Genomic DNA, 21,700 nt, shown 5'->3' with positions numbered 1-21,700 from the left:
CTGAGCAATGGGCTTGTGGCAGAGTGTAAAAGTGGGAAGTGCCCACCTCTGGTCCCCAATGGGGAGGAACAGTTGGGTCCCCAGAGGAACTGGGCCTGTTACGGTAATGAGTCTGGGAGCACGGTCGTGCTTACCGATCGTCGTGGTGCACTCCGCTGACTTTGCAGCCTGGGCTTGTTTGTGTCAGTCTTCCCGGATCAAGACATCTGATTTAGGACCAGCCCGCTGTTCACAGCCTAATGCCTTTCACCACACACAGGCAGGGTGGGTCTGCTTCCTGATCAGCCCTGCTGCGAGGCTCGCTGCCTAGTGCTGACTGTCCACGTCTGCCTGATCTACTTGCTCTTAGGCTGTCAGTAGGCTGTCAAGTGAAATGATCAGAGCCACTGGCTTGGGGTGAAGTGTGTGTGTGTGTGTGTGTGTGTGTGTGTGTGTGTGTGTGTGTGTGTGTGTGTGTGTGTGTGTGTGTGTGTCTGTGTGTGTGTGTCTGGGGGGGGGTCTCTGTGTCTATGTGTGTGAGTGTGCGTGTCTCTGATTTGTTGGCATTTGTTACTTGGTATTTTCTCTAGGAGCTCCTCTGAAGTGGCCCAGGTGCTCCTAAGTGAACACAGCCCCCTGTGGGTTAAGTGTGGTTGTTTGTGGGCTGGGTCTTGCCCGAAGGGGAATTAACCACGAGCGTTAGCCCGGCTTTAGTGGGGTGTGGTTAGCCGCGCTCAGGCCAACAGGAGGTACAGGCTGAGCTCTGCTAATCCTGTGTAATTCCATCACACAGCCTTCCCTGTGCATCTTTCCACTCTGCCCACCACAGGAAGCCCGCCGGCCTGGCAGAGGTCACCTACTGGCCAGATGCCTCACGATCACAGATGAAAAATGGACTTGACTGGTTTGCTTGCGGTTGTCATTACAGCCTGTTCAGTAAAGCCACAGGTGCCAGTTTGTGAGAGACACAGGGGCGAGATCCCCTCGTTGGAACCGGGAAACCTTCCGTTTGGGCATTCTTCTGCCACTTATATCCTCATGGTCCAGGGCAGCTCATGTCTCGCGCTGCGCCAGCCAGCACATGCCCTAGGATGACTCCTAAACACACGCCCAGCTTCACCACAGCATGGATGTGTGCTGTCAGGCGAGAGGTCAAATCAAAGCATGTCACTGATGTTTTAATCAGATGATTGATGAGTGCATTCCTCTTCTGTGCTACTCTGCTGGTTTGTGACCAGCTGTTCAGTTCGGTTATTGCCCCCTCCCTCCAATTTCCACCCTCTTTCCTGGGATTGATTTTTGATATGTGACTTTTTTTGTTCGTAAAGGATATCCTCAGAACACACTGCTTTCACAAATAACATTTGTTAGGGCATGCATCAGAGCATGCATCAGGGCATGCATCAGGGCATGCATCAGAGCATGCATCAGGGCATGCGTCAGGGCATGCGTCAGGGCATGCGTCAGGGCATGCATCAGAGCATGCGTCAGGGCATGCATCAGGGCATGCGTCAGGGCATGCGTCAGGGCATGCGTCAGGGCATGCGTCAGAGCATGCGTCAGGGCATGCGTCAGGGCATGCATCAGAGCATGCATCAGGGCATGCGTCAGGGCATGCGTCAGGGCATGCGTCAGGGCATGCATCAGAGCATGCGTCAGGGCATGCGTCAGGGCATGCGTCATTCCCCATTCCTAAACCCATGTCACAGTGATCTCGCTGATGGCTTCGTGTGCCAGTTATTGCAGCACGGTACATGGAAATGTTTGCCCCATTTCTACGCTCATAATCTGCACGCATCGGGGTACTGTGTGTGTGTGTGTGTGTGTGTGTGTGTGTCTGTGTGTGTGTATAACACACAGCACACACGGTGGAGGAAGCTATCTATCTGTCTATCTGTCTATCTGTCTATCTGTCTATCTGTCTGTCTGTCTGTCTGTCTGTCTGTCCGCCTATCTGTCCGTCTATCTATGTTATTGGTTAAAATGTGGAGCGTGTGGTTAATGCTATCTCTTTGTCTTGATATTGAGCTGAATGAGCTCTCCAGAGGCTAGCCCTGTGTGGGTGCGTCCCCTGTGTGGGTGCGTCCCCTGATGAGACACGCGTGGCTGGGCACCACAGGGTGTGGAGGATAAAGCTTCTCAAGCTGGCGTGGCTCCAGCTGCCGGAAGGAAACACATACACACAAACACATTCATGCACACAGAAGGGAAAGGGAGGTCATTTTGATTGGGTCATCCAGAGAAAATTAAGCGGGCTCAGCTGTGGCGTGCCTCCAACAGAAAAGGGGACGGCTCCGTACGAGGCAGAGAGGAAGGACCTGACTACCTGCCAGGCCCGCCTTTCCAGCCAGCTCTCCTGTGCCTGTCGGGGCTGCCGCCGTTGTTTGTGGAAAGGATTCCCTGCTCTCTGTGGTCTGAGACTTCCCTCCTTCTGACCGGGAAGTGGCGTCGGCACCGGACCGCTCTGGGCCAGAGCTCTGCTCATTTCCGCAGCTGTTCCGCTCGTCCTGGGCTGAGGGAGGACAAGGAGGTGGACTGCTCTTCCTGTTTGGACATCCACCACTTCAAGGGGAATTCCTATCTTTCGGCATGTAGTACTGAAGTTCGGCAGCTTCCTGTCGTCTCAGAAGGAAGAAAGTGCAGTTGGGCTTTGGAGAGGACCTCCAGATGTAAAACCCAAGGATTCTGACCAACTTGCGTATGATGAGGGCACCAAAAAAACGCTTACCAGTTTATTTTGTTTGTTAATGCCACGTGGTCTTTAGCCTTGAACGGGTTCTCTTTGGGTGCCACACGTCAGAGACACTGCCTGCCTTGTTAAACCTGTAGTCACTATGGCTTCTTGCTGGAGAAGTCAGGTATAGTAATAATGTAAGGGAGACATGAGGATATGAGGACATTATGATTATGTACTGTACTCAAATAATTGTAATTTTATATATATATATATATATATATGTGTGTGTGTGTGTGTGTGTGTGTGTGTGTGTGTGTGTGTGTGTGTGTGTGTGTGTGTGTGTGTGTAGGAGGAGCAGGCTGCCAAACTTAAAGCAGAGAAAATCCGAGTTGCCCTGGAGAAGATTAAGGAGGCACAGGTTAAAAAGGTGAGAGCTTCTCTGGAACAGGATACAGTATTGAATACATGCATGTACTTATACGCTGACTATATGTAGTATGTACCGTCAGCCTAGTGACATCTGACAGCCAAAGCGTCTTGCCTTCTAAACACGTTGTTTTCTAGTAGGAATATCCCCTTTTACCCTGAATTCTCCTCTTGGACAAATGCTGCATAAGAAAAGCAGAACTAATGCCCACTGCAGCGCATTAACTGTGTCGAACAGAACACACTAAACCAAACACATATGCTTTATTTAGCAGTTATTGGGTTTGTGTGGTGTATTAAAAGGTTTAGTGTAAGCACAGGCTACTGGTGTGTGCCTTACAACAGCACAGCAGATGTGAGTTGGACAAGGTGTGTGTTTGCACATAACTCTTAAGCAGCATTAATGTGCACTGGCTGCAGGTGTGTGTGTATGTATGTATGTATGTATGTGTGTGTGTGTGTGTGTTTGTGTGCGTGTGTGTGTGTGTGTGTGTGTGTGTTTGTGTGCATGCATGCATGTGCGTGCGTGCAGGTCAGTTGCCCAGACACATTGTGTGTTCTTTTCTGTGTTAGGTGAAATGTGCACATTGACTCTGTCGCACTCTCAACTAACGCGTCCAGAAATCTTCCTCAGAGAGGCATCTCTGTGAAACGGACATTAAAGTCCCCCTAATGCAGTCACGCTCGCTGGGAGTGCGGCAGTAACTGCCAGCCGGCCCACGGGTGCCTGGGAACCCACTGAGTGGCTGTGTGCCGCGTGACTTCACACATTACCGAGACGCTCCTCTACCAGCGCAGCTCTTAACTGCTGTTACAGGAGCCGACTGGCAAGCTATAGAGTAAAGTGCATGAAATCTAGTCTGTTAAAAGTATTAAGACTGTCATCTTTGATCATCTTGCTTCGAAGCATTTATTAGTACCTCGTGTTTTTGCAGGGAGTAAAACATAGTGTCGGATAAAAATGGGTTTAAAAAGGAAATGATCCTGCATGTAAGGCTACATAACAGTGCGGGTGCAGAGGCTGTGGGAACGTCCATTGTGCGGTAGGAAGAGGACCCTGTAATCCCTCCAATGCCATGCCAAGATTGAGATGTGTCCATTCAGCCGTGGGGTGTGTGTTGTCAGCCTCTGGATCGAGTGGTCAGTTACCAGCCTAGCCTGACATGATTTCCTTACCCAAACCAAAATGGGTTTAGTTCATTCCACAAGCTCATCACGATCCCATAGAGAATCCGTCTGAAGGAAAAAATTATTTCAAGACCTGTATGTATAGTGTGGTATTTAATGAATTCTTTCATCTTTGTATGTGGGTTGTACTAATCCTTCATTATTCTACCTGAGTGCTTTCTGTGTGTGTGTGTGTGTGTGTGTGTGTGTGTGTGTGTGTGAGAGAGAGAGACTCATAATCCTGTACTTGTAATGAACGTGTGTGTGTATGATTGGAATGTTGGAGAGTTGTTTGTGTGTGTGTGTGTGTGTGTGAGTGAGAGAGAGAGACTCTTAATCCTGTACTTGTAATGATCGTGTGTGTGTGTATGATGGGAATGTTGGAGAGTCGTGTGTGTGTGTGTGTGTGAGAGAGAGAGAGAGAGAGAGAAAGATTCTTAATCCTGTACTTGTAATGATCGTGTGTGTGTATGATTGGAATGTTGGACAATCGTGTGTGTGTGTGTGTGAGAGAGAGAGAGAGAGACTCTTAATCCTGTACTTGTAATAATCGTGTGTGTGTGTATGATGGGAATGTTGGAGAGTGACTGGTTCAAGTACTGTTGAATTTTGTTCTGTGTTTAGTAAAGTGAATTGGAAAGCTTGGGTCCATCAGTGAAGCGTTCTCCATGCTCAGCAGACAAGACTGACCCTGGATGTTGGTCTGTTCACCGCTATCATAGGTCAACATTTGAGACTCGGAGAAGGGGAAAGAAATTGTTGAGATGGAAAATGTAGTTTGTTTCTCTGGACTGAAGTGGAATGGATAATCCTAAGTAATGTTTTCATGCATCAGTATTAGCAAGGTTCAAATCTAGCTTTGGCCAGAACTTCAATATGGAGTTAAATAATGAATAAACTATAATGACCAGGGTGACACGACACAAAAACATGATTTAATGTTCCTGTTTCTGTCCCAATCAGCTGGTGATCCGGGTGCACCTTTCTGACGAGAGCTCTAAAACCATGATGGTGGACGAGAGGCAGACGGTGCGTCAGGTGCTGGACAGCCTGCTGGACAAATCCCACTGCGGCTACAGCCTGGACTGGTCTCTGGTGGAGATAATCAGTGAACTACAGATGGGTAAGCTCTCTCTCTCTCTCTCTCTCTCTCTCTCTCTCTCTCTCTCTCTCTCTCTCTCTCTCTCTCTCTCTCTCTCTCTCTCTCTCTCTCTCTCTCTCTCTCTCTCTCTCCCCCCCCCCCCCCCCCCTTTTGTCAACACATCACCATCCTCCCATTGTCCATATTCTTCAGAAACATGGTACATGGACCAGATTTTGAATTCCCAGTGAAGTTCAGCATCGGGTCGAGTGCCTTTCTGAAGCACCTATGGCATCCAGCACAGTCATAGATGCCATGGGGAGAGGGAGAGCAGTTTCATTTCATGGAGTGCTGATGTATCAGTGGGAGGATGAGGGGGTCATCGGAGGTCACTGTCTAATGACTGGACATGTCCAAGAGTTATGTAAGGATTGGACTTCAAAGAAAACAATTTTATATGGCCTGTATTAAATATGACTGGATGAGTTGAGGGATTTGGCTAGCGATCAGCTGACTGGTTTTCTGCTACATAGTTTCTCTTTCTTTATCTCTCTCATTTCTTTCTCTCTTTCTGTCCCTTCCTGTCTCCCTGTGTCCCGTTCCCGCTCTCTGATGACTGCAGTGTGACTAATGTGTATGCGTGCGTGTATGTGTGATCACTCCACACCCACGTGCAGGTCAGAGTGTGTGTGTGCTCGTGTCTGCCCTGCATGTGGGTCTGGAGCGATCATGCGCGTGACCTTAACCTGCATCTTCAGGGCACATGCTGAACACACCCAGTTGGGCCTGTTAGGGCAGAAAGAAGAGAGAACTGATTGAGAGAACAGAGGAGACTGTGGTAGCAGCAGTCATAAAGGCTCTGACAGACCGTGATTCTGCCCCTTTCAGATTCTCACTAGATCGCACTCTATTTATACATGAGAGAGTGAGCAGAGGACTTTGCTTAGACGTCAGTGAGAACCAAAATAGAACAAGACCAAGTAATATGTAATAAATAAAACTATATATAAATTTATTTTGGTTCTCAATGACATAAACATCTAAACATTATTTTTCCTATGCAAGCGGTTTTTGAATCTCAAAAATAGATGTTGTTCTGTCTGGTTATTATCAGCCTCACCTGGTCACCAGCTCTCTCACTGCTCAGCCAGTGGCCACCTGGTCACCAGCTCTCTCACTGGTCACCAGCTCTCTCACTGGTCACCAGCTCTCTCACTGGTCAGCCTGTGGCCTGAGCTTCTTACTCCTTCTCTTGCCGTTTCTCTTTTGTTGTGGGTGTTTCAAGTGAAGCAGTTTTGTTTTCTTTGTTTTCTACTCCATGAAGTGATGAAAGGTTTTAATTCCTGCACTAGGGACTGGAGTGTAGGGATTGATGATTCCTCAGGTTTTGAAGCACATAAGGGATTGATTGCAGTAACCCTTTAGATTATGGGTTTTACCCCTTTCATTTTCTCATGGTAGTCAGCTTCATCACAGCAGAATTACATTTCAAATGATCATATTGAAGGGATTATTTGGTCATGGGATTTCTAGTGAATTAAACCTCTTTGTGACTCTAAGACTTTTGTAATTCATTTGTTTGTTAGTTTTTTTAAGGGAGTCAGTTCAAAGTATGTTATATAATGTATCTAATATAAAAGCCACAAGGAGTGGGTTTGGGTATGTGGGTTTGTAGGGTTCTATGGTAAGACAGTACTTTTGCTCTTGGTCTGAAATTAAGAGGAGCGCATAGAACAATCTGTGAGCACAAACTTTAATATGAGATTTTTCCCCACTTTACTACACCTATCAGTCAGAGGATAATGATGTTTAATTCAAGAATCAAGACTTTTATTTGTCACATGTGCAATTGTAGCCGGTACAAAAGTAGTGAAATGTAAGGTAGCTGCTCCAATGTCTGAGAGGTAGATACATATAAACATTTTTGCACGTACAGCTATATATATATATATATATATATATATATATATATATATATATATATATATATATATATATATATATATATATATATATTATATATATATATAATATATATAATATATTGTGTGTGTGTGTGTGTGTATTTATCAGTGCTAGCGATGAAGAGGAAAAAAGCTTGAGAACACTATAAATAACTAACAGAAAGCACAGTCTAAATGGAGCAGTCACAAGCAATGGCATCTGGGGGCTCTCACGCCATCCTGAAACATCTAATTCACTTAAGAATTAACTAAAGATCTAAAGATACTTTACAGTTAACATTCACAATGTACTTTTACTTACGGTTTGTTTAAATTGTGTGATGCAGCTGAATCTGCTGTCAGGACAGCTTGATCTGCAAGTGATTCTGCATTACTTTTGCGGCTCTGTCATGTCTTTTGGGTGGTCAGACACTAGAGGGCGCCAGTGAGAGGATCCGAGGATACTCGGCCATGAAAGCAGCATATAATGTACTAGTATATCAAAGAAAACGTAAAACATTTCTGCTGCCTGGCTGCTGGCGCCCTGCTTCTTAAACCCACGTGGAGAGAGAATGTTATAATTCGTCGTGTTTAGACGTTTCACCCTCATTGAGGACCCTATCGCGGGCATCCTCTGGTTTTTTTCAGACACGTTTTGATATAACACGAACTGCACAGGCTTCTCATAAACCGGCTCTGATAACCAGGTATTTAGCTGTTACTGGACATGCGCGGACGGAGTTCCTCATCACGCCCTGTCAAAATGGCACCGTCCCATTATTCCCACTTCCATGCATCACGGAACACGTTTTTATTCCCGCTTAATGAATGCTTTATACTGTAGTCTATATAGGTAAACACCTCTTGTGGCACGCGTGCTCCCACATTTTGAAAAAGGAGGAAATGCGGGTGTGTAGAACCCTCTCGTGCGCGTGTGCGTGCATAAGCTGTCCAGCACTGCAACGAGACTGGGGAACTGTGCATGCGTGTGTGCACGCGCCTGCACATAAAAAGCTTAAACAGCGCTCAGACAAGAACAGTGTGTGTGCGTGCGTGCGTGCAAGATATCGAGCACTGCAGTTGGACAGGGGGACAGAGTGCCTGCAGAGCTGTAACTCACAGTAATGTTCCTGCCAGATTCCCTGCAGACCTGGGGATGTCCTGCGTGGACGCCCAGCCTCGCTCTAATCAACATCCAGAGAGAGTGACTTCTGATGACTTTGAGAGCGCATATGGAATTTTGATTCAGATGTTTTGGGTGAAAGATATGTAAGGACTAGTTTGACAACCGCTGACTCATAGTAATGTATATTTCCCTGTGATGTGTCTTGCAAATGCTTGATTATATTTCTATACTGTATTCAGCTAGGTTGGTTTTTTTGCACTGTACTCAGCACATTTTATTGTTTACATTTACAGCATTTAGCTGACGCTTATTTAGGTTGCAACTTACAGTTATGATTGAATACAACTTGAGAGACTGAGGGGTAAGGGCCTTTCTCCAGGGCCCAACAGTGGCAGCTTGGCATGGCTTGAACTGGCACCCTTCTAAGTCAGGTACGTTAACCATTTGCTTCTGTGTTATTCCAGAGCGCATCTTCGAGGACCACGAGAACCTTGTGGAGAACCTGCTGAACTGGACCAGGGACAGCACCAACAGGCTAATGTTCATCGAACGTCTGGAGAAGTACGCGCTCTTCAAGAACCCACAGGTAGGGTGGGCCTCCCGCCGCAGCACAGCGGTTCACCTCTGGGGGAGCGTTCATATAGCACACGTGTATCTTGCAGTCCTGAGCAGAATACTGCATCTTGATTGAATGAAATCAGAAGAAGAAAATCAGTGTGCACAAAGCTTAAGTTTCAGTGAAGGCCTTGCTGAGCTGTTTTCTTTCTATTACTATAGCCAAGACTTGAGTGCTGTATTTAACTCTTAAAGCACTGTGAGGCAGTGAAGGTAAGCTGTAGCTTTTAAGTGTGAAGGGTGAGCAGGTGAGTGTGGCAGACATGTCCTGAGTAGACATGGCTGGGGACAGGTCTGTTTCCACCCATACGGAGAACAGCTACTGACCAGGTACTGTCCACTGTAGGTAGCTGAAGTGTCCAGCTGGTAGGTAGCTGGACCAGGCTGGACATCTGCCAGCATGACTTGGCGTTTTCCTCATTTCTCTTTACTTTCATTGTTACTATATGCTGTCATGAAAAATCCAGAAGTATTGATTTTGCGATGACTGTTCCATTTTAACCTCGTCTAACCTTCTGCACCTCATCAGAACTATTTGCTGGGGCGGAAAGAGACGTGTGAGATGACTGACAGGAATAAAGAAGCTCTGCTGGAGGTAACGGATGCTGTGGGATCTCTCGCGTAATATGAGAAACATACGCACACGTGCACAGAGTGCTGCAGATGGATTGACTTATTTAGGTCACATGAGAAATGTTATTTGGAGTAGGGGTCGTAGACGAGTGCGTGCGTGCGTGTGTGTGTGTCTGCAGGAATGTTTCTGTGGAAGCTCCATCAGTGTTCCGGAGATGGAGGGCGTCCTCTGGCTGAAAGAGGACGGTAAGAAGTCCTGGAAGAAGCGCTATTTCCTCTTAAGAGCCTCTGGAATATACTACGTGCCAAAGGGCAAAGCCAAGGTCAGTTTTCCATCAGACCCTCCATTTCTTCTTTCCTTCATACATTCTTTTCTCATCTGTTCTTACACATCCCTCTTTACTTACTGACACGTACACATGGTCATGTAAATCATTCATATACAACTGGCTAGCAGGTCTGCTCAGAGGAGGGCTGAGTCCTTTAGTACTTTCCAACAGCTTCACTGAAACATTAAAGCAATAATGTTAGAAAGACAGAAAAGATGCAAATGAGGGGTGTAGTAGTGTAGTGCAGAATGACAGTCCAAAGCATATGCCAGTTTAAAACTGAACATAACATAACCATCCTGTAGTTGCATTAACTGCGCTTGAGCAGTTTGGCAGGTGCATGCTTCCAAACGCAATCACTCTTCTGTGTAGGGTGTCCACGTTAAAAAGCCCTGAAACAGAGCGGACCAATTAGACCTAGAAATCTGTAGTATAGTTTTATTCAGCAAACATGGAACCTATTTATAGTAATTAAGTCTGGTATGGTGTACAAATGGAATGAAATTTTCTTTCTTACTCTTCCTAAGGATGTGCTGAGAACTAAAGTCACTTAGTTTTGGTGTTTTTACACCATTGCAAAATATCCTAACTAGCATTTAGATTGTGGACCTTCTGTGGTTAGCTGGTAGGTATCAGGCAATCTGTTAAACCAATGAAATACAAGGGATTTGCTCGACATGTATGCGACCCGGTGAATAATATTGATCAGTGGAAAGCAACTGCTAGTTTACTCCAGAAAGATGACAAATATGTGTCTGTCAAGCCGTTCTGCATGTCAGAGGACCGGGATCTGAAAAGCTGTCTGGCTTAAAAGTGAAATGTCTGGCCACCCTAATATGTGTACGTGCACACGTCTGCACATGCATGTGGCACATGTGCACGTTTGCATGTGTGCCTGTGTGCGCCCGTGTGTGTGTTTGCGTGTTTACATATGTCTGTTGGTCGTGCTACTGGTTCTGTGACTGCACCGGTTGTAAAATTCAGCAGCACTGTCTGTGTATACTGGGCTTCTCTAGACTGTAGTTTACAATGGTACTAAAATACAAGGGAGGATGACAGTTTCATGAGCTCATCGCAAGAGTGTCAGGCTCCCCCTGGTGGATGAAGCAATGCATTTTTGTTTTCAGACATGCCTAAGTTTTGAGCTCCAAGTTGAACCTGTTTAACATATTCGTATTGCCCTAAGTCCCACTTCCCATCATCCCCTGCAGACATCCAGAGACCTGGTGTGCTTCCTACAACTGGATCATGTGAACGTTTATCTGGGTCAGGACTACCGCAGCAAGTACAAGGCTCCCAGTGACTACTGCATGGCCCTGAAGGTAAAGACAGTATTCCTTGCAGAGTTACCTTAGACGTGTAGTTGTCTTCTGGTTCACTCTTTCTTTAAGCGGATGCTTTTATACAACAATTTAACAAAAAGAGGAGTGAACGGATACTCAGTGCTCCATATTTTTCAGTGCCTATACACGAAGTTATGAGCCACACACTTTTGCCCTGTTGTTGTTCTCTGTAGTAGCTGACTAATAGTAATTTGTCTTAGACTGAGCATTGCGCTTACAGTGGCTTATTTCACTAATTAGCTGTGCTGATAACTGACGATGTTTCTTAAACATGTATACATATGTGGCACATAAAAGGCATTTTGACATACCAGTGCTGTGCTGTAAATCTCAGAACCTAAGACGCCTGTGATCTTAGAATTCAAAGTCTCGAGTAGAAGAAGAGGAGCTCTTTGTTTGGGACAAACTGGCGTTATTTTTAAATGCGTATGGAACAGTAAAAGTGCTGTGCATCGCACACAGTCAAGTCCTGCCTTTTAACACAAGATGCTCTCCCAGAATTTCTACTGGTGTGGACCAGACAGGAAAATGCCGCTGCCAAGGGAGACTGACGTTTGAGATGCTCGAAGAGCCAGACACTTCCTGTGCTCTTCAGCTTCCTTAGTTTAAACGTTGTGAACCACGGTTAGTGTAGACATGTGCATGTCACAAAAAGAGTCATTTAAAACTTTGGCCAGATTACTTATGATTAATCTATTAAGAGTAATCTATTTATTTGTTCAAATTGCCGCAATATAGGCAAAGGCACTTACAAGCTAATGTCTAATTTGACTGCCTGGTTTTGTGCTGCCACCTAGAGGAATACAGAAGAGTGACACTCAATCTGAAGTTTCTTCTAGCTGTGAAATATCAGAGCAGCATAATATAGACAGAATATTGTGTTAAATTGCTACATATTGCATTTGCAATTCCCCATGTATTATATTAAAAACACATTGGTGAACCAGATACTTCATGATCAAATAATGGCCTTTGACCGAATTTATGTACATTTGTGTGAATGCTGGGACTCCTCAAAAAAAAAACAAAAAAACATCCACTCCCCTGCAGCAGCAGGTCAGGAAGGTCATGGCACACAGTAAAGGAAAGTGTCCATTGGCATTTTGCAAGCAAATCCCAACAATGTGATTAGCAAACACATGTTTTGTGGCCGTCTGAACTCCAGGGTCTTGAATAGCAGCGTTCATTCTGATTTCATTGTGCAGCACCCTCAGATTCAGAAGAAATCTCAGTATATCAAGTACCTGTGCTGCGATGATGTCCGAACCCTGCACCAGTGGGTCAACGGAATACGCATTGCCAAGGTAACGGCTCCTTTGTGGCTGACGTTGTCGAGTGTTTTAAACTTGCCATGTGCAGTTAACTCGCAACTCGTTAAACCGCCCTGTTTGCACGCAGTATGGGAAGCAGCTATATGTGAACTACCAGGAGGCCATGAAGCGCACCGAAGCTGCCCACGACTGGTCCTCACTCTCCAGCTCCAGCATCAAGTCCGGCTCCAGCTCCTCCAGTCTTCCAGGTAAGACCCCCGAAGCTGCATGGACTGTTGACTCAGGAAAGGCCGGACCGAAAATGATGACCCACCTTTTGCAAACATCTGCAGAATCCCAGTCCAACCACTCCAGCCAGTCGGACAGCGGTGTGTCGGAGACGGTTTCCTCCGGTCACGTGCGCGCTCAGAGTGTGGTGAGCTCCATCTTCTCAGAGGCTTGGAAGAGAGGCAGCCAGGCTGAGGACCCCAAGGTGCTCTGACGCGTCACTGCAGGCTGCTTGCCTTCCTCCTCCCATTACTGCCTCCTGTCTCATCTCCCTCATGCTGTACTCGTCTCTTATGCCGACTCGCTTGTCATATTCCTCTCTCACGAACTCTCGGGAGCTTTGCTCTTGTTTTGGCGGGACACCGTCATACAACCTCGCAGATGGTTTAATGCCAATGTTAAATGAAGGGATAACTGTCCACAGTGGTGATCATGAAGCCTCTGAAGGACTCCAGAGTTCAGTTCTGGTCCAGTTCTCATCCACATTTGAATGCCTCCTAATGGCAGCCCATTGCCGACCGTGTGAAGGAAAGTACATTTGCAGGATAGTTGTAGCCTAATGTGTAAAAAACCATGGAAAACGTTTTCAGGATAACGGGTATTTTGTGTGATGTTATAGCAGCAGAAGGCGCCGTTTAGCTCTGCTCTTCGCAACTCCATATTCATCATATGTTGGCCGGTGCACCTCCCCGAGGGCGTGGACAAATGTGATTGCAGGATTTATGACCTGGTGTGACATCAGAGGTTGCTGACCCAGTGCACTCTGGGAGACTGCTGATTCCTCTCCTCTCCTCTCCTCTCTTAGGGTCAAGTCACACAAGGCCATGCCCTCATGCACTGGCAGGGATGGAGGTTAGGGGTGTGAAAACCCTCACACTCTAACACTGGAGTTTTTCCCCCTTATCCCCATGTAACCTTTAGACAACTAACCACTTGTTCCTGTACAGCAGTTCACTCTTTGCGTGTGTTGGTGAATGTTGCCTAATGTGGGAAGGGTTGGAGTGTGAGAGTCTCTATGGCTTGTGTTAACTTTTAATGGATTCCCACGTAATATCGTAGGATTAACTCAGCGTAGCTTGACTGCAGTGTCTTGTATTTACAAAGTGTGCTTTTGAGAGAACAGGACTACGTTTCAGAGAGGTAAGCGCCATGGAAATGGTCAAACATCTCTTGTACTGAACGTCTGCTGAACACGTGTTGGACCACATGGAGAGGTGGCCATTTTGTTACAGAGTGTGGCGGTTGTGTTTGGTGTTTCTGCATGCTCAGCAGACCTGATCAATAGGGTCCCTGTCTTCACTCTGTGTCATCCATTTCCGACCACTTTAGATTTGTGTTCAGCACTTTTTTATGTCTCTCTTTCATGTAAATTCATTTCATCCTCTCTTGCTAACTTCCTTGCACATGTTAAACTAAGCATCTGTAAGCCATGTTTTTAGTCTTTCACTGACGGTCTCTGCTCTTTCTGTCTTCTATAGATGAGAATGGATACATCCCCACCCGCACAGCCTAACAGAGCCTCTTACCCTCTCCAGCTGCCCCAGATACCCCCGCTGCCCCAAGCTGCCCTATCCCATGGCAGCTACCCCAGCGTATCGCCCCAGTCCCCTCCTTCTCCGCCATCGCCGCCGCCTCCACCTCCCCCTCCTCCACCCTTGCCTACCCCCACCTACCACTCCAACCCCATCATGTTCACCAAGTACAGCACCATAGCCAGGCTGCATAACATCTCCCAGACGCCGGGGCTCTACAAGCAGACCCCTCTGCTGGCAGCCGTGCAGCAACTGCAGCAACAGGCCACGCCCCCCAACCCTCCCCCGCAGTCCATGAAACCAGTGATGAACCACAACGCAACTCCGGCACCACCCCCCCCACCGCCTCCGTCAGCACCTGCACCAGGATCCGCCATGGCGGTCCTTAAGATGGGCCCCCCAAGCCCTCAGCCTCAATTAATCCCTCCACCTCCTCCAGAGGACGAGCCCTCGGCTCCGCCCGATTACACCCAGAGCAACGGCGTGCTTCCTCCGCCACCACCCACGGAGCAGTTCCAATACCCTCCGCCCCTCAGTGCCAGTGGGCTCCAGCAGTTCCTGGCTCAGAAGTTTCCCAACATGAGCTATGACTTTTCGCCGCTCGCACAAGACCGGGCAGCAACTCCACCTGCCCTGCCCCCGGTGTCTTTCTCACCTCCGCCTCCTCAGCAGGTAGTGGGGCCCCCTCCTGCACCACCCAAAACGTTTGCCGGAGGATTTCTGCCCCTGACGGCCCCCAAACCGCCTGGACCTGGACACTGCCTGTCCCCAGTCTCCCCCGTACCTCCACCTCTGTCCCCAACATCATCCACCTATATGAAGAAGCAGGAGAGCTTCTCCGGTGGCCACAGTCCCAGCCAGCCTCCACCCACCTTACCCAAGCAGCACAGCTTCTCCTCAAAACCACCACCTTTGTCCACTGCCACATCCCCGACACCGTCACTGGTCAAACAGCTCGCAAACCAGTTCCCTGGAGCTCTGGATGCTTCTAAAAGCCCCTTGTCCCCTCCAGTGGTCAAAGCCAAGCCCAAATGGCAGCCAGGTGGACAGGCCCAGCCCCAGTCTCCTGAGTTCCCCCCTCCTCCACCCGAGAGCAGCCTAGACTTCCCTCCCCCACCTCCTGTACCAAGCCCCCCTCCTTCTAAAATAGGGTCACCAATCAAGAAATCGCCCTCCACCTCCTCCAACTCTTCAACCAGCTCGGCAGGGAAGAGACCTCCCCCGACCCCGCAGAGAAATTCCAGCATAAAGTCGAACACCTCCGTTGAGTACCAAGAATCAAAAAAAGTGGAGGACCTAGTGAGCATGTTTGCTCCGCCCAGCCAGCCCACCAGCTCCTTTTCCACTCCCTCTTCCACAACCGGCTCCCCGTCCAGGGAATCCTCCGTGAGCTTCCGGGCGTCAACCAAACCAGGCAAGATCAACCTGGCCAATCTTCCACTGGCTCTCCAGAGCAAACCCGGACAGGGCCGGCAGCCCAACTCGGACTTCCCCTCCCCCCCTCCTGAGTGCGACTTCCCCCCTCCGCCTCCGGACTCCGAGCTCCTGCCTCCTCCCCCTCCACCTCTGGAGATGCACGGCGTAGCCCCCAAAGTGGCCGTGGTCAACCCCCAGCCCCAACTTTCCGCCGGAACGTCCTCGTGGAAACAGAGCTCGCTGAGGAAGACGCCCCCTCCGCCTATGCAGCGTCGCAGCAGTGGCCCCGCCGAGCCGCTGGTCCTGTCCCCGCCGGCCCAGCAGATCCCGCTCGCCTCCTTCGGGCCGTCGCTGCCCCCCACCTCCCCTAAGGGAAACCTGTCCGTCCAGCCCAACTTCCTGGAGGACCTCAACAGGACTTTAAAGAGGAAGTCCATGTCCCGGCACGGCTCCCTCACCGCCTCGCGCATCTCGGCCAAACTGGAGCCCGTAGCCACCATGGACGACATGGCCCTCCCACCCCCGCCCCCCGAGCTGCTGCTGGGCCAGCAGACGAAGGGCGGCTACGCGGGGGCCAACATCTCAGGCTATGCAACGTTACGGCGGGGGCCGCCACCGGCGCCGCCCAAAAGGGACCAGAACACCAGACTGACCAGGGAGTGGTAGACGAGGCGCACCGGGGCGCGTCCGTGTTCCTCCGCGCGACTGACGGGCCGTGTGAAGAACGCTGCTCCTCATATAGGACACTCCTCATTTAAACCGCAGTTATCATCACAGTATGAAAAAAGCAAGCCAAACCACCTAGAGCATAAGCTTCTCCGCGTGTTCGTGCCGCTTCGCAAATACGTGTAAGCAGTTATACAAAACCAGTGACGACAAGGACACTGCCGTTATTTTAAAGTAGGTACTGCATGGACTCCAGCCTGAGGAAAGGGATAACATGTGTCTGTATAATAAAGATGTATCTGGAAATTAAGGGTGGGGACGGCGCTTTTACCTTTTTATATGAAATTATTTAATACCTGAAATATATTCTTATTTTAAAGTTTAGTTTTTAAACCCTCGACTGTATGCGTTAAAAACGTGACTAGAATTCAGGGTTGATGGAGATGTGTGTGTGTGTGTGTGTGTGTGTTTTGTCTGAGTGGTTTGGTCGATCCTCTCAGAGGAAGAAGAGGAGAAGGAAGGTAATGGTTAGGTACCGTTTGCCTTTGGCTTAATTCTTATTCTGTAAATCCAGAGTTTCAAGAATGGCACAGACGGGTTGCATATGTCCTGAATGAAGTAATCTCAAATTCTCCTGTAACGCACCTACGTGGATGACATCCTATTATTACTGCTACACAACCGGACAGAAAAAAAAAGTCAATATTGAGGGGAAAACACTTGCTTTGGTTAGAACCCTTTAGCATCCGGATTTTGAGACAAACTGACCCTACTCCCCATGTAAGAGGCTATTTAGCCTGACTGTATCTGGGACTGGATGTGTTCTGTTTTTGTTGGTTACATTGCTATCTATCTGTACATACTGCAGCTATTCCTGACTTTAACAGATACTCTTAGCTCTGTGGCTTTGTGACATATTAGGGGAAAAATGTATTGTTACCCTGATAATTTGCATTGCGCCATACGACCGTTACTCCCAATTCAAAATTAAAGTGCTTCTCCTATCTGGGTCCATTTCTTACTATAGCAGAGCCAGATACATGCATTAGTCTTGCACGTACGCCATTAGCTTGTTCTCCTTTCTAGCTTTCTAGCATTTAATGAACGTAGTTGGGGCAGGCTGGTTTGAGTCCAGTTCCCAGTCTCCGAAGCACCTGACCTTTGAACTTTGGCCAGTGAACTTTAGGGTCAGGAATGGAGCAAGATGTCACCTTATGATGATGCAGCGTAACGTTTTCTGTCTCCCTTGCCCAAGGTTACCCAAGGTTGCCCCAAATGTTTACCATTTTGCCATCAGCCTACTGTTCGCCCAGATTGACTAAGTGGGAAACAGCTGAACTGCCATAAACTTGAGAGCACACTGCTAATGAAGCCTGTTAAAGTCGGGAGTATTTTAGATAAAATACATGAGAAAGTAAATGTCTGTTGCATTTCAAATGAACAATATAAATGTGTACCTCATGCAGTGAGCTGACTCAGTGCCCCCTTTTTCCCCCGCCACCGTGTCTGTGTCTGTGATTGGATGGAAACAGCCATTTTAAACTTTATGTATCTAATTATGGAATATAAATATGCCTATTTGCATGTAAGCATCTTTAGTGAGCATGATGGCCTCAACATTTGTGCAGACCATTTCCACTTTTGTAATGGATGTGGAATATAACCTATATTTTCTCGACAAAGGTAAAGAAACAAACAAACAAAAAAGCATGTGAGCATTAATTGCATATGGTTGTAGTCCTAATTGTCACTTCTTTAACCTTATTTCAGTAGGTATTGCACAACCGTATGTCCTAGTTCAACATAAAACAAACACTTCAACTCTTGACTGATACAGATATTGTATAACAATCCTTTTTTACAGGTGCATTGGTTAAGACGACCTGCCCAAGAAACATTTGTAATAAGGTGTCTAATTTGGCAACTGCTCTTGTAGTTCCTGTGTTAATTTCTGAGTATCCAATTACAGCAGAAGTCTGGAGCAGGTACAACGTCCGCTACACACTGATCCCAGGACAGTGGAACATCTGCCAGGCCTACAGCTGAACCCCAGCAAAGAAAGGAAGCTTCCAGAAGCACGGAGACCTTCAACACCCTCAGTCTACACACACAGAGCAGAGGTGTGAGGTTTATCTGGTATCGTTTACTATAAAATAGGTTGCAAATAACAATGTTACTGGTTAGAATAAAATAGTGTAGGTATTATTCCGATGATGGGGTTGGGGAAGTCCAGTGGGATGTACTGTACATGCCTTACATTTGACAGTCCCCATCTGCAAGGACAGCTGTGAAAGGCTCCCATGTGACCCGTGAGACAAGCGTCTCCGTTATGCCGAACTTGAGAACGAGGTCATACGTGTTGGAGTTCACCAGCTGGACCTCCGAGTGCAAAAAGATCATTAGTGACACTAGAGATCCTTGATACATGCACACCTACGACAACTACGGCCTCGTAATCATTAGATTCTGTATTAATGCACCAGTTTTTTAAACCAATAAAACCATTGCAGTGTTAGTTACTTTGCTGCTTTGAGTTGTGCCTAAATCATCCTCACCCGTGATAAAATATGGTTTATTGCTTTAGTAAAAACGCATGTTCTGACCAGAGTATATGAGTGGAGTGGAAGAATCTTCTGCTCCTCACTCAGTGTTCTGCATTCCAACTATGCGCTCCATTAACCACTCCTCTCTAGCCAGAACAAAATGCTTTATATGTATTTTAAAATGAGTTCTTTAACAAAAACTTAAACCACTTTATGAAGTATTTATCCACTCTCTGCTCCACTCTTACTCCACAAGTCATATATGCTCTGATTCTGACGCCATTAAAATGGAAGAACCACCAGAGGGCATCAGTCTTCCGTAGGCCTGCTCGTCTTGCGTTCTGAAAGCTATGTTCTAAGCAGCTCTGAGAAGGGAAGCCCAGGTCTCGTCACACACACACACACACACACACACACACACACACACACACACACACACACACACACACACCATTCTTCAGAATCTAAATCCAACCTTAATATAGCACACTGGTCCAACCAATCATAATGCCAAGGGTGTTGGAGCTAAACTCTGCAGAGTGGTATATCTCCAGGGCTGGAGTCTAGAAACCCTGGAACCGCAGGGTACAATACTGGGAACACACCGCAAGAGGCAGGGCAGAGGAAAATGTTATTTGGGGGCCTCCCTCAGATCAGTGGGCTCACACCACCATAGTTATGTAGTGACATTATTATATTGTGTTATTACAGTTATATTATTATTAGCCAATGTCATTAAATTATTATTGCACAGTATTAATACATTACACATTGTTAATACATTATTACTACTACCAGCCAGAGGAGGATGCCCCCACCCACCCCAATATATCTTACTGTTATTACAGTGTTATTACACTGTTATTATTCTGCATTATTGCCAAACTCTGAAATCAAGCACAAAATTAATGATGTTTATGCAACATAAGGAAGGGGCGAAGGGGAGAAATTCTGATAAATTAGTCTGAAAATAAGAAAACATGTTCCCTGGTTCTTTAAAAGGATGAACAACTTAAAAAGCTTATCAAGTAACACTGTCAGGATCACAATTTTCTATTATAGTTTTAGGTAAAATCAAGTGAAATGTAATTACAAGTAAAAATATTAAAATTAATTATTCAAATTAACATTCATTTAATTTCCCATTTAAGATGAAAGATTTTGAACACTACAGTTTGAAAGTTCATCTTTTTCATACAATGAAATGCCTGTAGTGAGGCTCACAGTAAATGTATGCTAGAAGCTTGGGGGAAAAAAACCCTCAACAATAGAACATTTAACAGTGTATGTGCAGTATATAGAAGTACAGTTTACAGTGTAAGATGCTTGTATAAATTATAAAAAATATCAAATTATAGAATGCACTGATTTAGTAGAGTTGTAACAATACCCTCTGCTCACCATTTGGTTAGATTCACTCTATTACATTCATAATTCAATTTTCTCAAGATATTTGAAACTACATTTTAACAAAGTTAAACAACCTTTTTTAATTTCTTAAGTGTAGAATCAACATAAAGGAATGCTTTCACTTGGCTATTTAATATATCATGTTTTATCATTTATGAAGCATAAACAATGCAAAATACTGTGCAAAAAATGTATTCCTCTGCAATTAACATTCAAAGAAAATTCAAAGAACATTGGTTTATAATGCACTACTGTATCAGAATGTGCTATTGTAACAGCTTCACCATAGGTCACGTCCAATCGTGTCACGATGCATCATTACATTCTTACAAACTCCAGGTTTATAAATACACAGAGCTTTTAATAAGGTTGCCTCTTTAAATTTAACATTGTGCTCCAGTTACTTGGGATCTGGGCCTGTAGAACCACGCTTGTGTATGGATAGTGTCTTTTGTGTGTTAGGAGAGTCGAGTCAATTTTTGTTTTTTCTTGTATACTCAGAGTGTATTTGTATTTGTATCTGCACAAAACTGCAAGGAATATGCACTGTTGGATTTAGCCTTTAAATTGTTTATGTAGAAATAAGCACTGAAAGAAAACAAAGAATTTAGTCCTGACTACAGCATGTTACTCGGACAGAAAATTGGCAAGGAAAACCAACTAAAGTTAATGGCCATTTAATCACATAGCTCAGAATTAAAAAGCAATATTGTCTACTTTTGCCTTTTATTCATGTTGGCGTGTATTCATTTGTGGCAAAATACAGTATCGTTTATGTATAATGTTTATAGGACATTTTCTAGTTAAGAAAGCATTGTAACAGGATATATTATCTAATTAAGCTTGATAAGGTTTTATATTAATTTTTTTTCCTACGCTGTTTAAATTTAGTGCCAAGAATTTGAATAAATACATATTTTTAGTCTTACCTTGGTTTACCTTAAATATTTCGGAATGTAACCAACTTTTTCCTCCCTGTTCTCTGGCAGGCTTGCTGTTCAATGCAATAATGAATGAAGGCGACAGAGGGCAGCATGTGGATGGATGGACTACAATCTGCACATATAGAAAGAACACAGTACATGAATGTATGTGCGTGCATGTATGGTTTTCAACATTTAGTTATGCAAGGAGAATTTACTTCCATAGTGAAATATAACTGGGAAAAAAAATGAAAAAAATTATGCGCTTCTGGTATAATACTTCAATTTTAATGATCTCCAAGGACAAATGCTTCAGTGCAGGCTTGAGAGATTGTTTCTTTAATTCTGCTAATAATTACAGTCTGAAGCCACTTCCTCCTTGGGTTTCTAATGGCAACAGCCTGAGAGTCTGA

At 46.0% G+C, this 21,700-nt stretch overlaps 1 protein-coding gene across 7 annotated transcripts in view; it reads left to right on the top strand.

The window, feature by feature from the left end:
• Window positions 1-17,880, top strand: part of raph1a (Ras association (RalGDS/AF-6) and pleckstrin homology domains 1a) — a 49,405-nt gene extending 31,525 nt beyond the window's left edge. For 5 of the 7 annotated variants that reach the window (XM_035535546.1, XM_035535526.1, XM_035535530.1 and 2 more), the window contains 10 exons: window positions 3,006-3,083; window positions 5,213-5,372; window positions 8,864-8,985; window positions 9,544-9,609; window positions 9,767-9,910; window positions 11,128-11,238; window positions 12,465-12,563; window positions 12,658-12,778; window positions 12,863-13,002; window positions 14,276-17,880. In XM_035535546.1, the coding sequence (XP_035391439.1) occupies window positions 3,006-3,083; window positions 5,213-5,372; window positions 8,864-8,985; window positions 9,544-9,609; window positions 9,767-9,910; window positions 11,128-11,238; window positions 12,465-12,563; window positions 12,658-12,778; window positions 12,863-13,002; window positions 14,276-16,411 (3,177 nt within the window). In that variant the 3' untranslated portion in view covers window positions 16,412-17,880. Of the gene's footprint in view, window positions 1-3,005; window positions 3,084-5,212; window positions 5,373-8,863; window positions 8,986-9,543; window positions 9,610-9,766; window positions 9,911-11,127; window positions 11,239-12,464; window positions 12,564-12,657; window positions 12,779-12,862; window positions 13,003-13,602; window positions 13,650-14,275 lie in introns of all 7 variants that reach the window. The other 2 variants (XM_035535552.1, XM_035535540.1) reach the window with 2 other exon arrangements.
• The last annotated feature ends 3,820 nt before the right edge of the window (window positions 17,881-21,700 follow it).

Source organism: Electrophorus electricus, chromosome 2, assembly GCF_013358815.1.
Source record: "Electrophorus electricus isolate fEleEle1 chromosome 2, fEleEle1.pri, whole genome shotgun sequence".
NCBI lineage: Eukaryota > Metazoa > Chordata > Actinopteri > Gymnotiformes > Gymnotidae > Electrophorus > Electrophorus electricus.
This window is presented reverse-complemented; position numbering and strand designations above follow the sequence as displayed.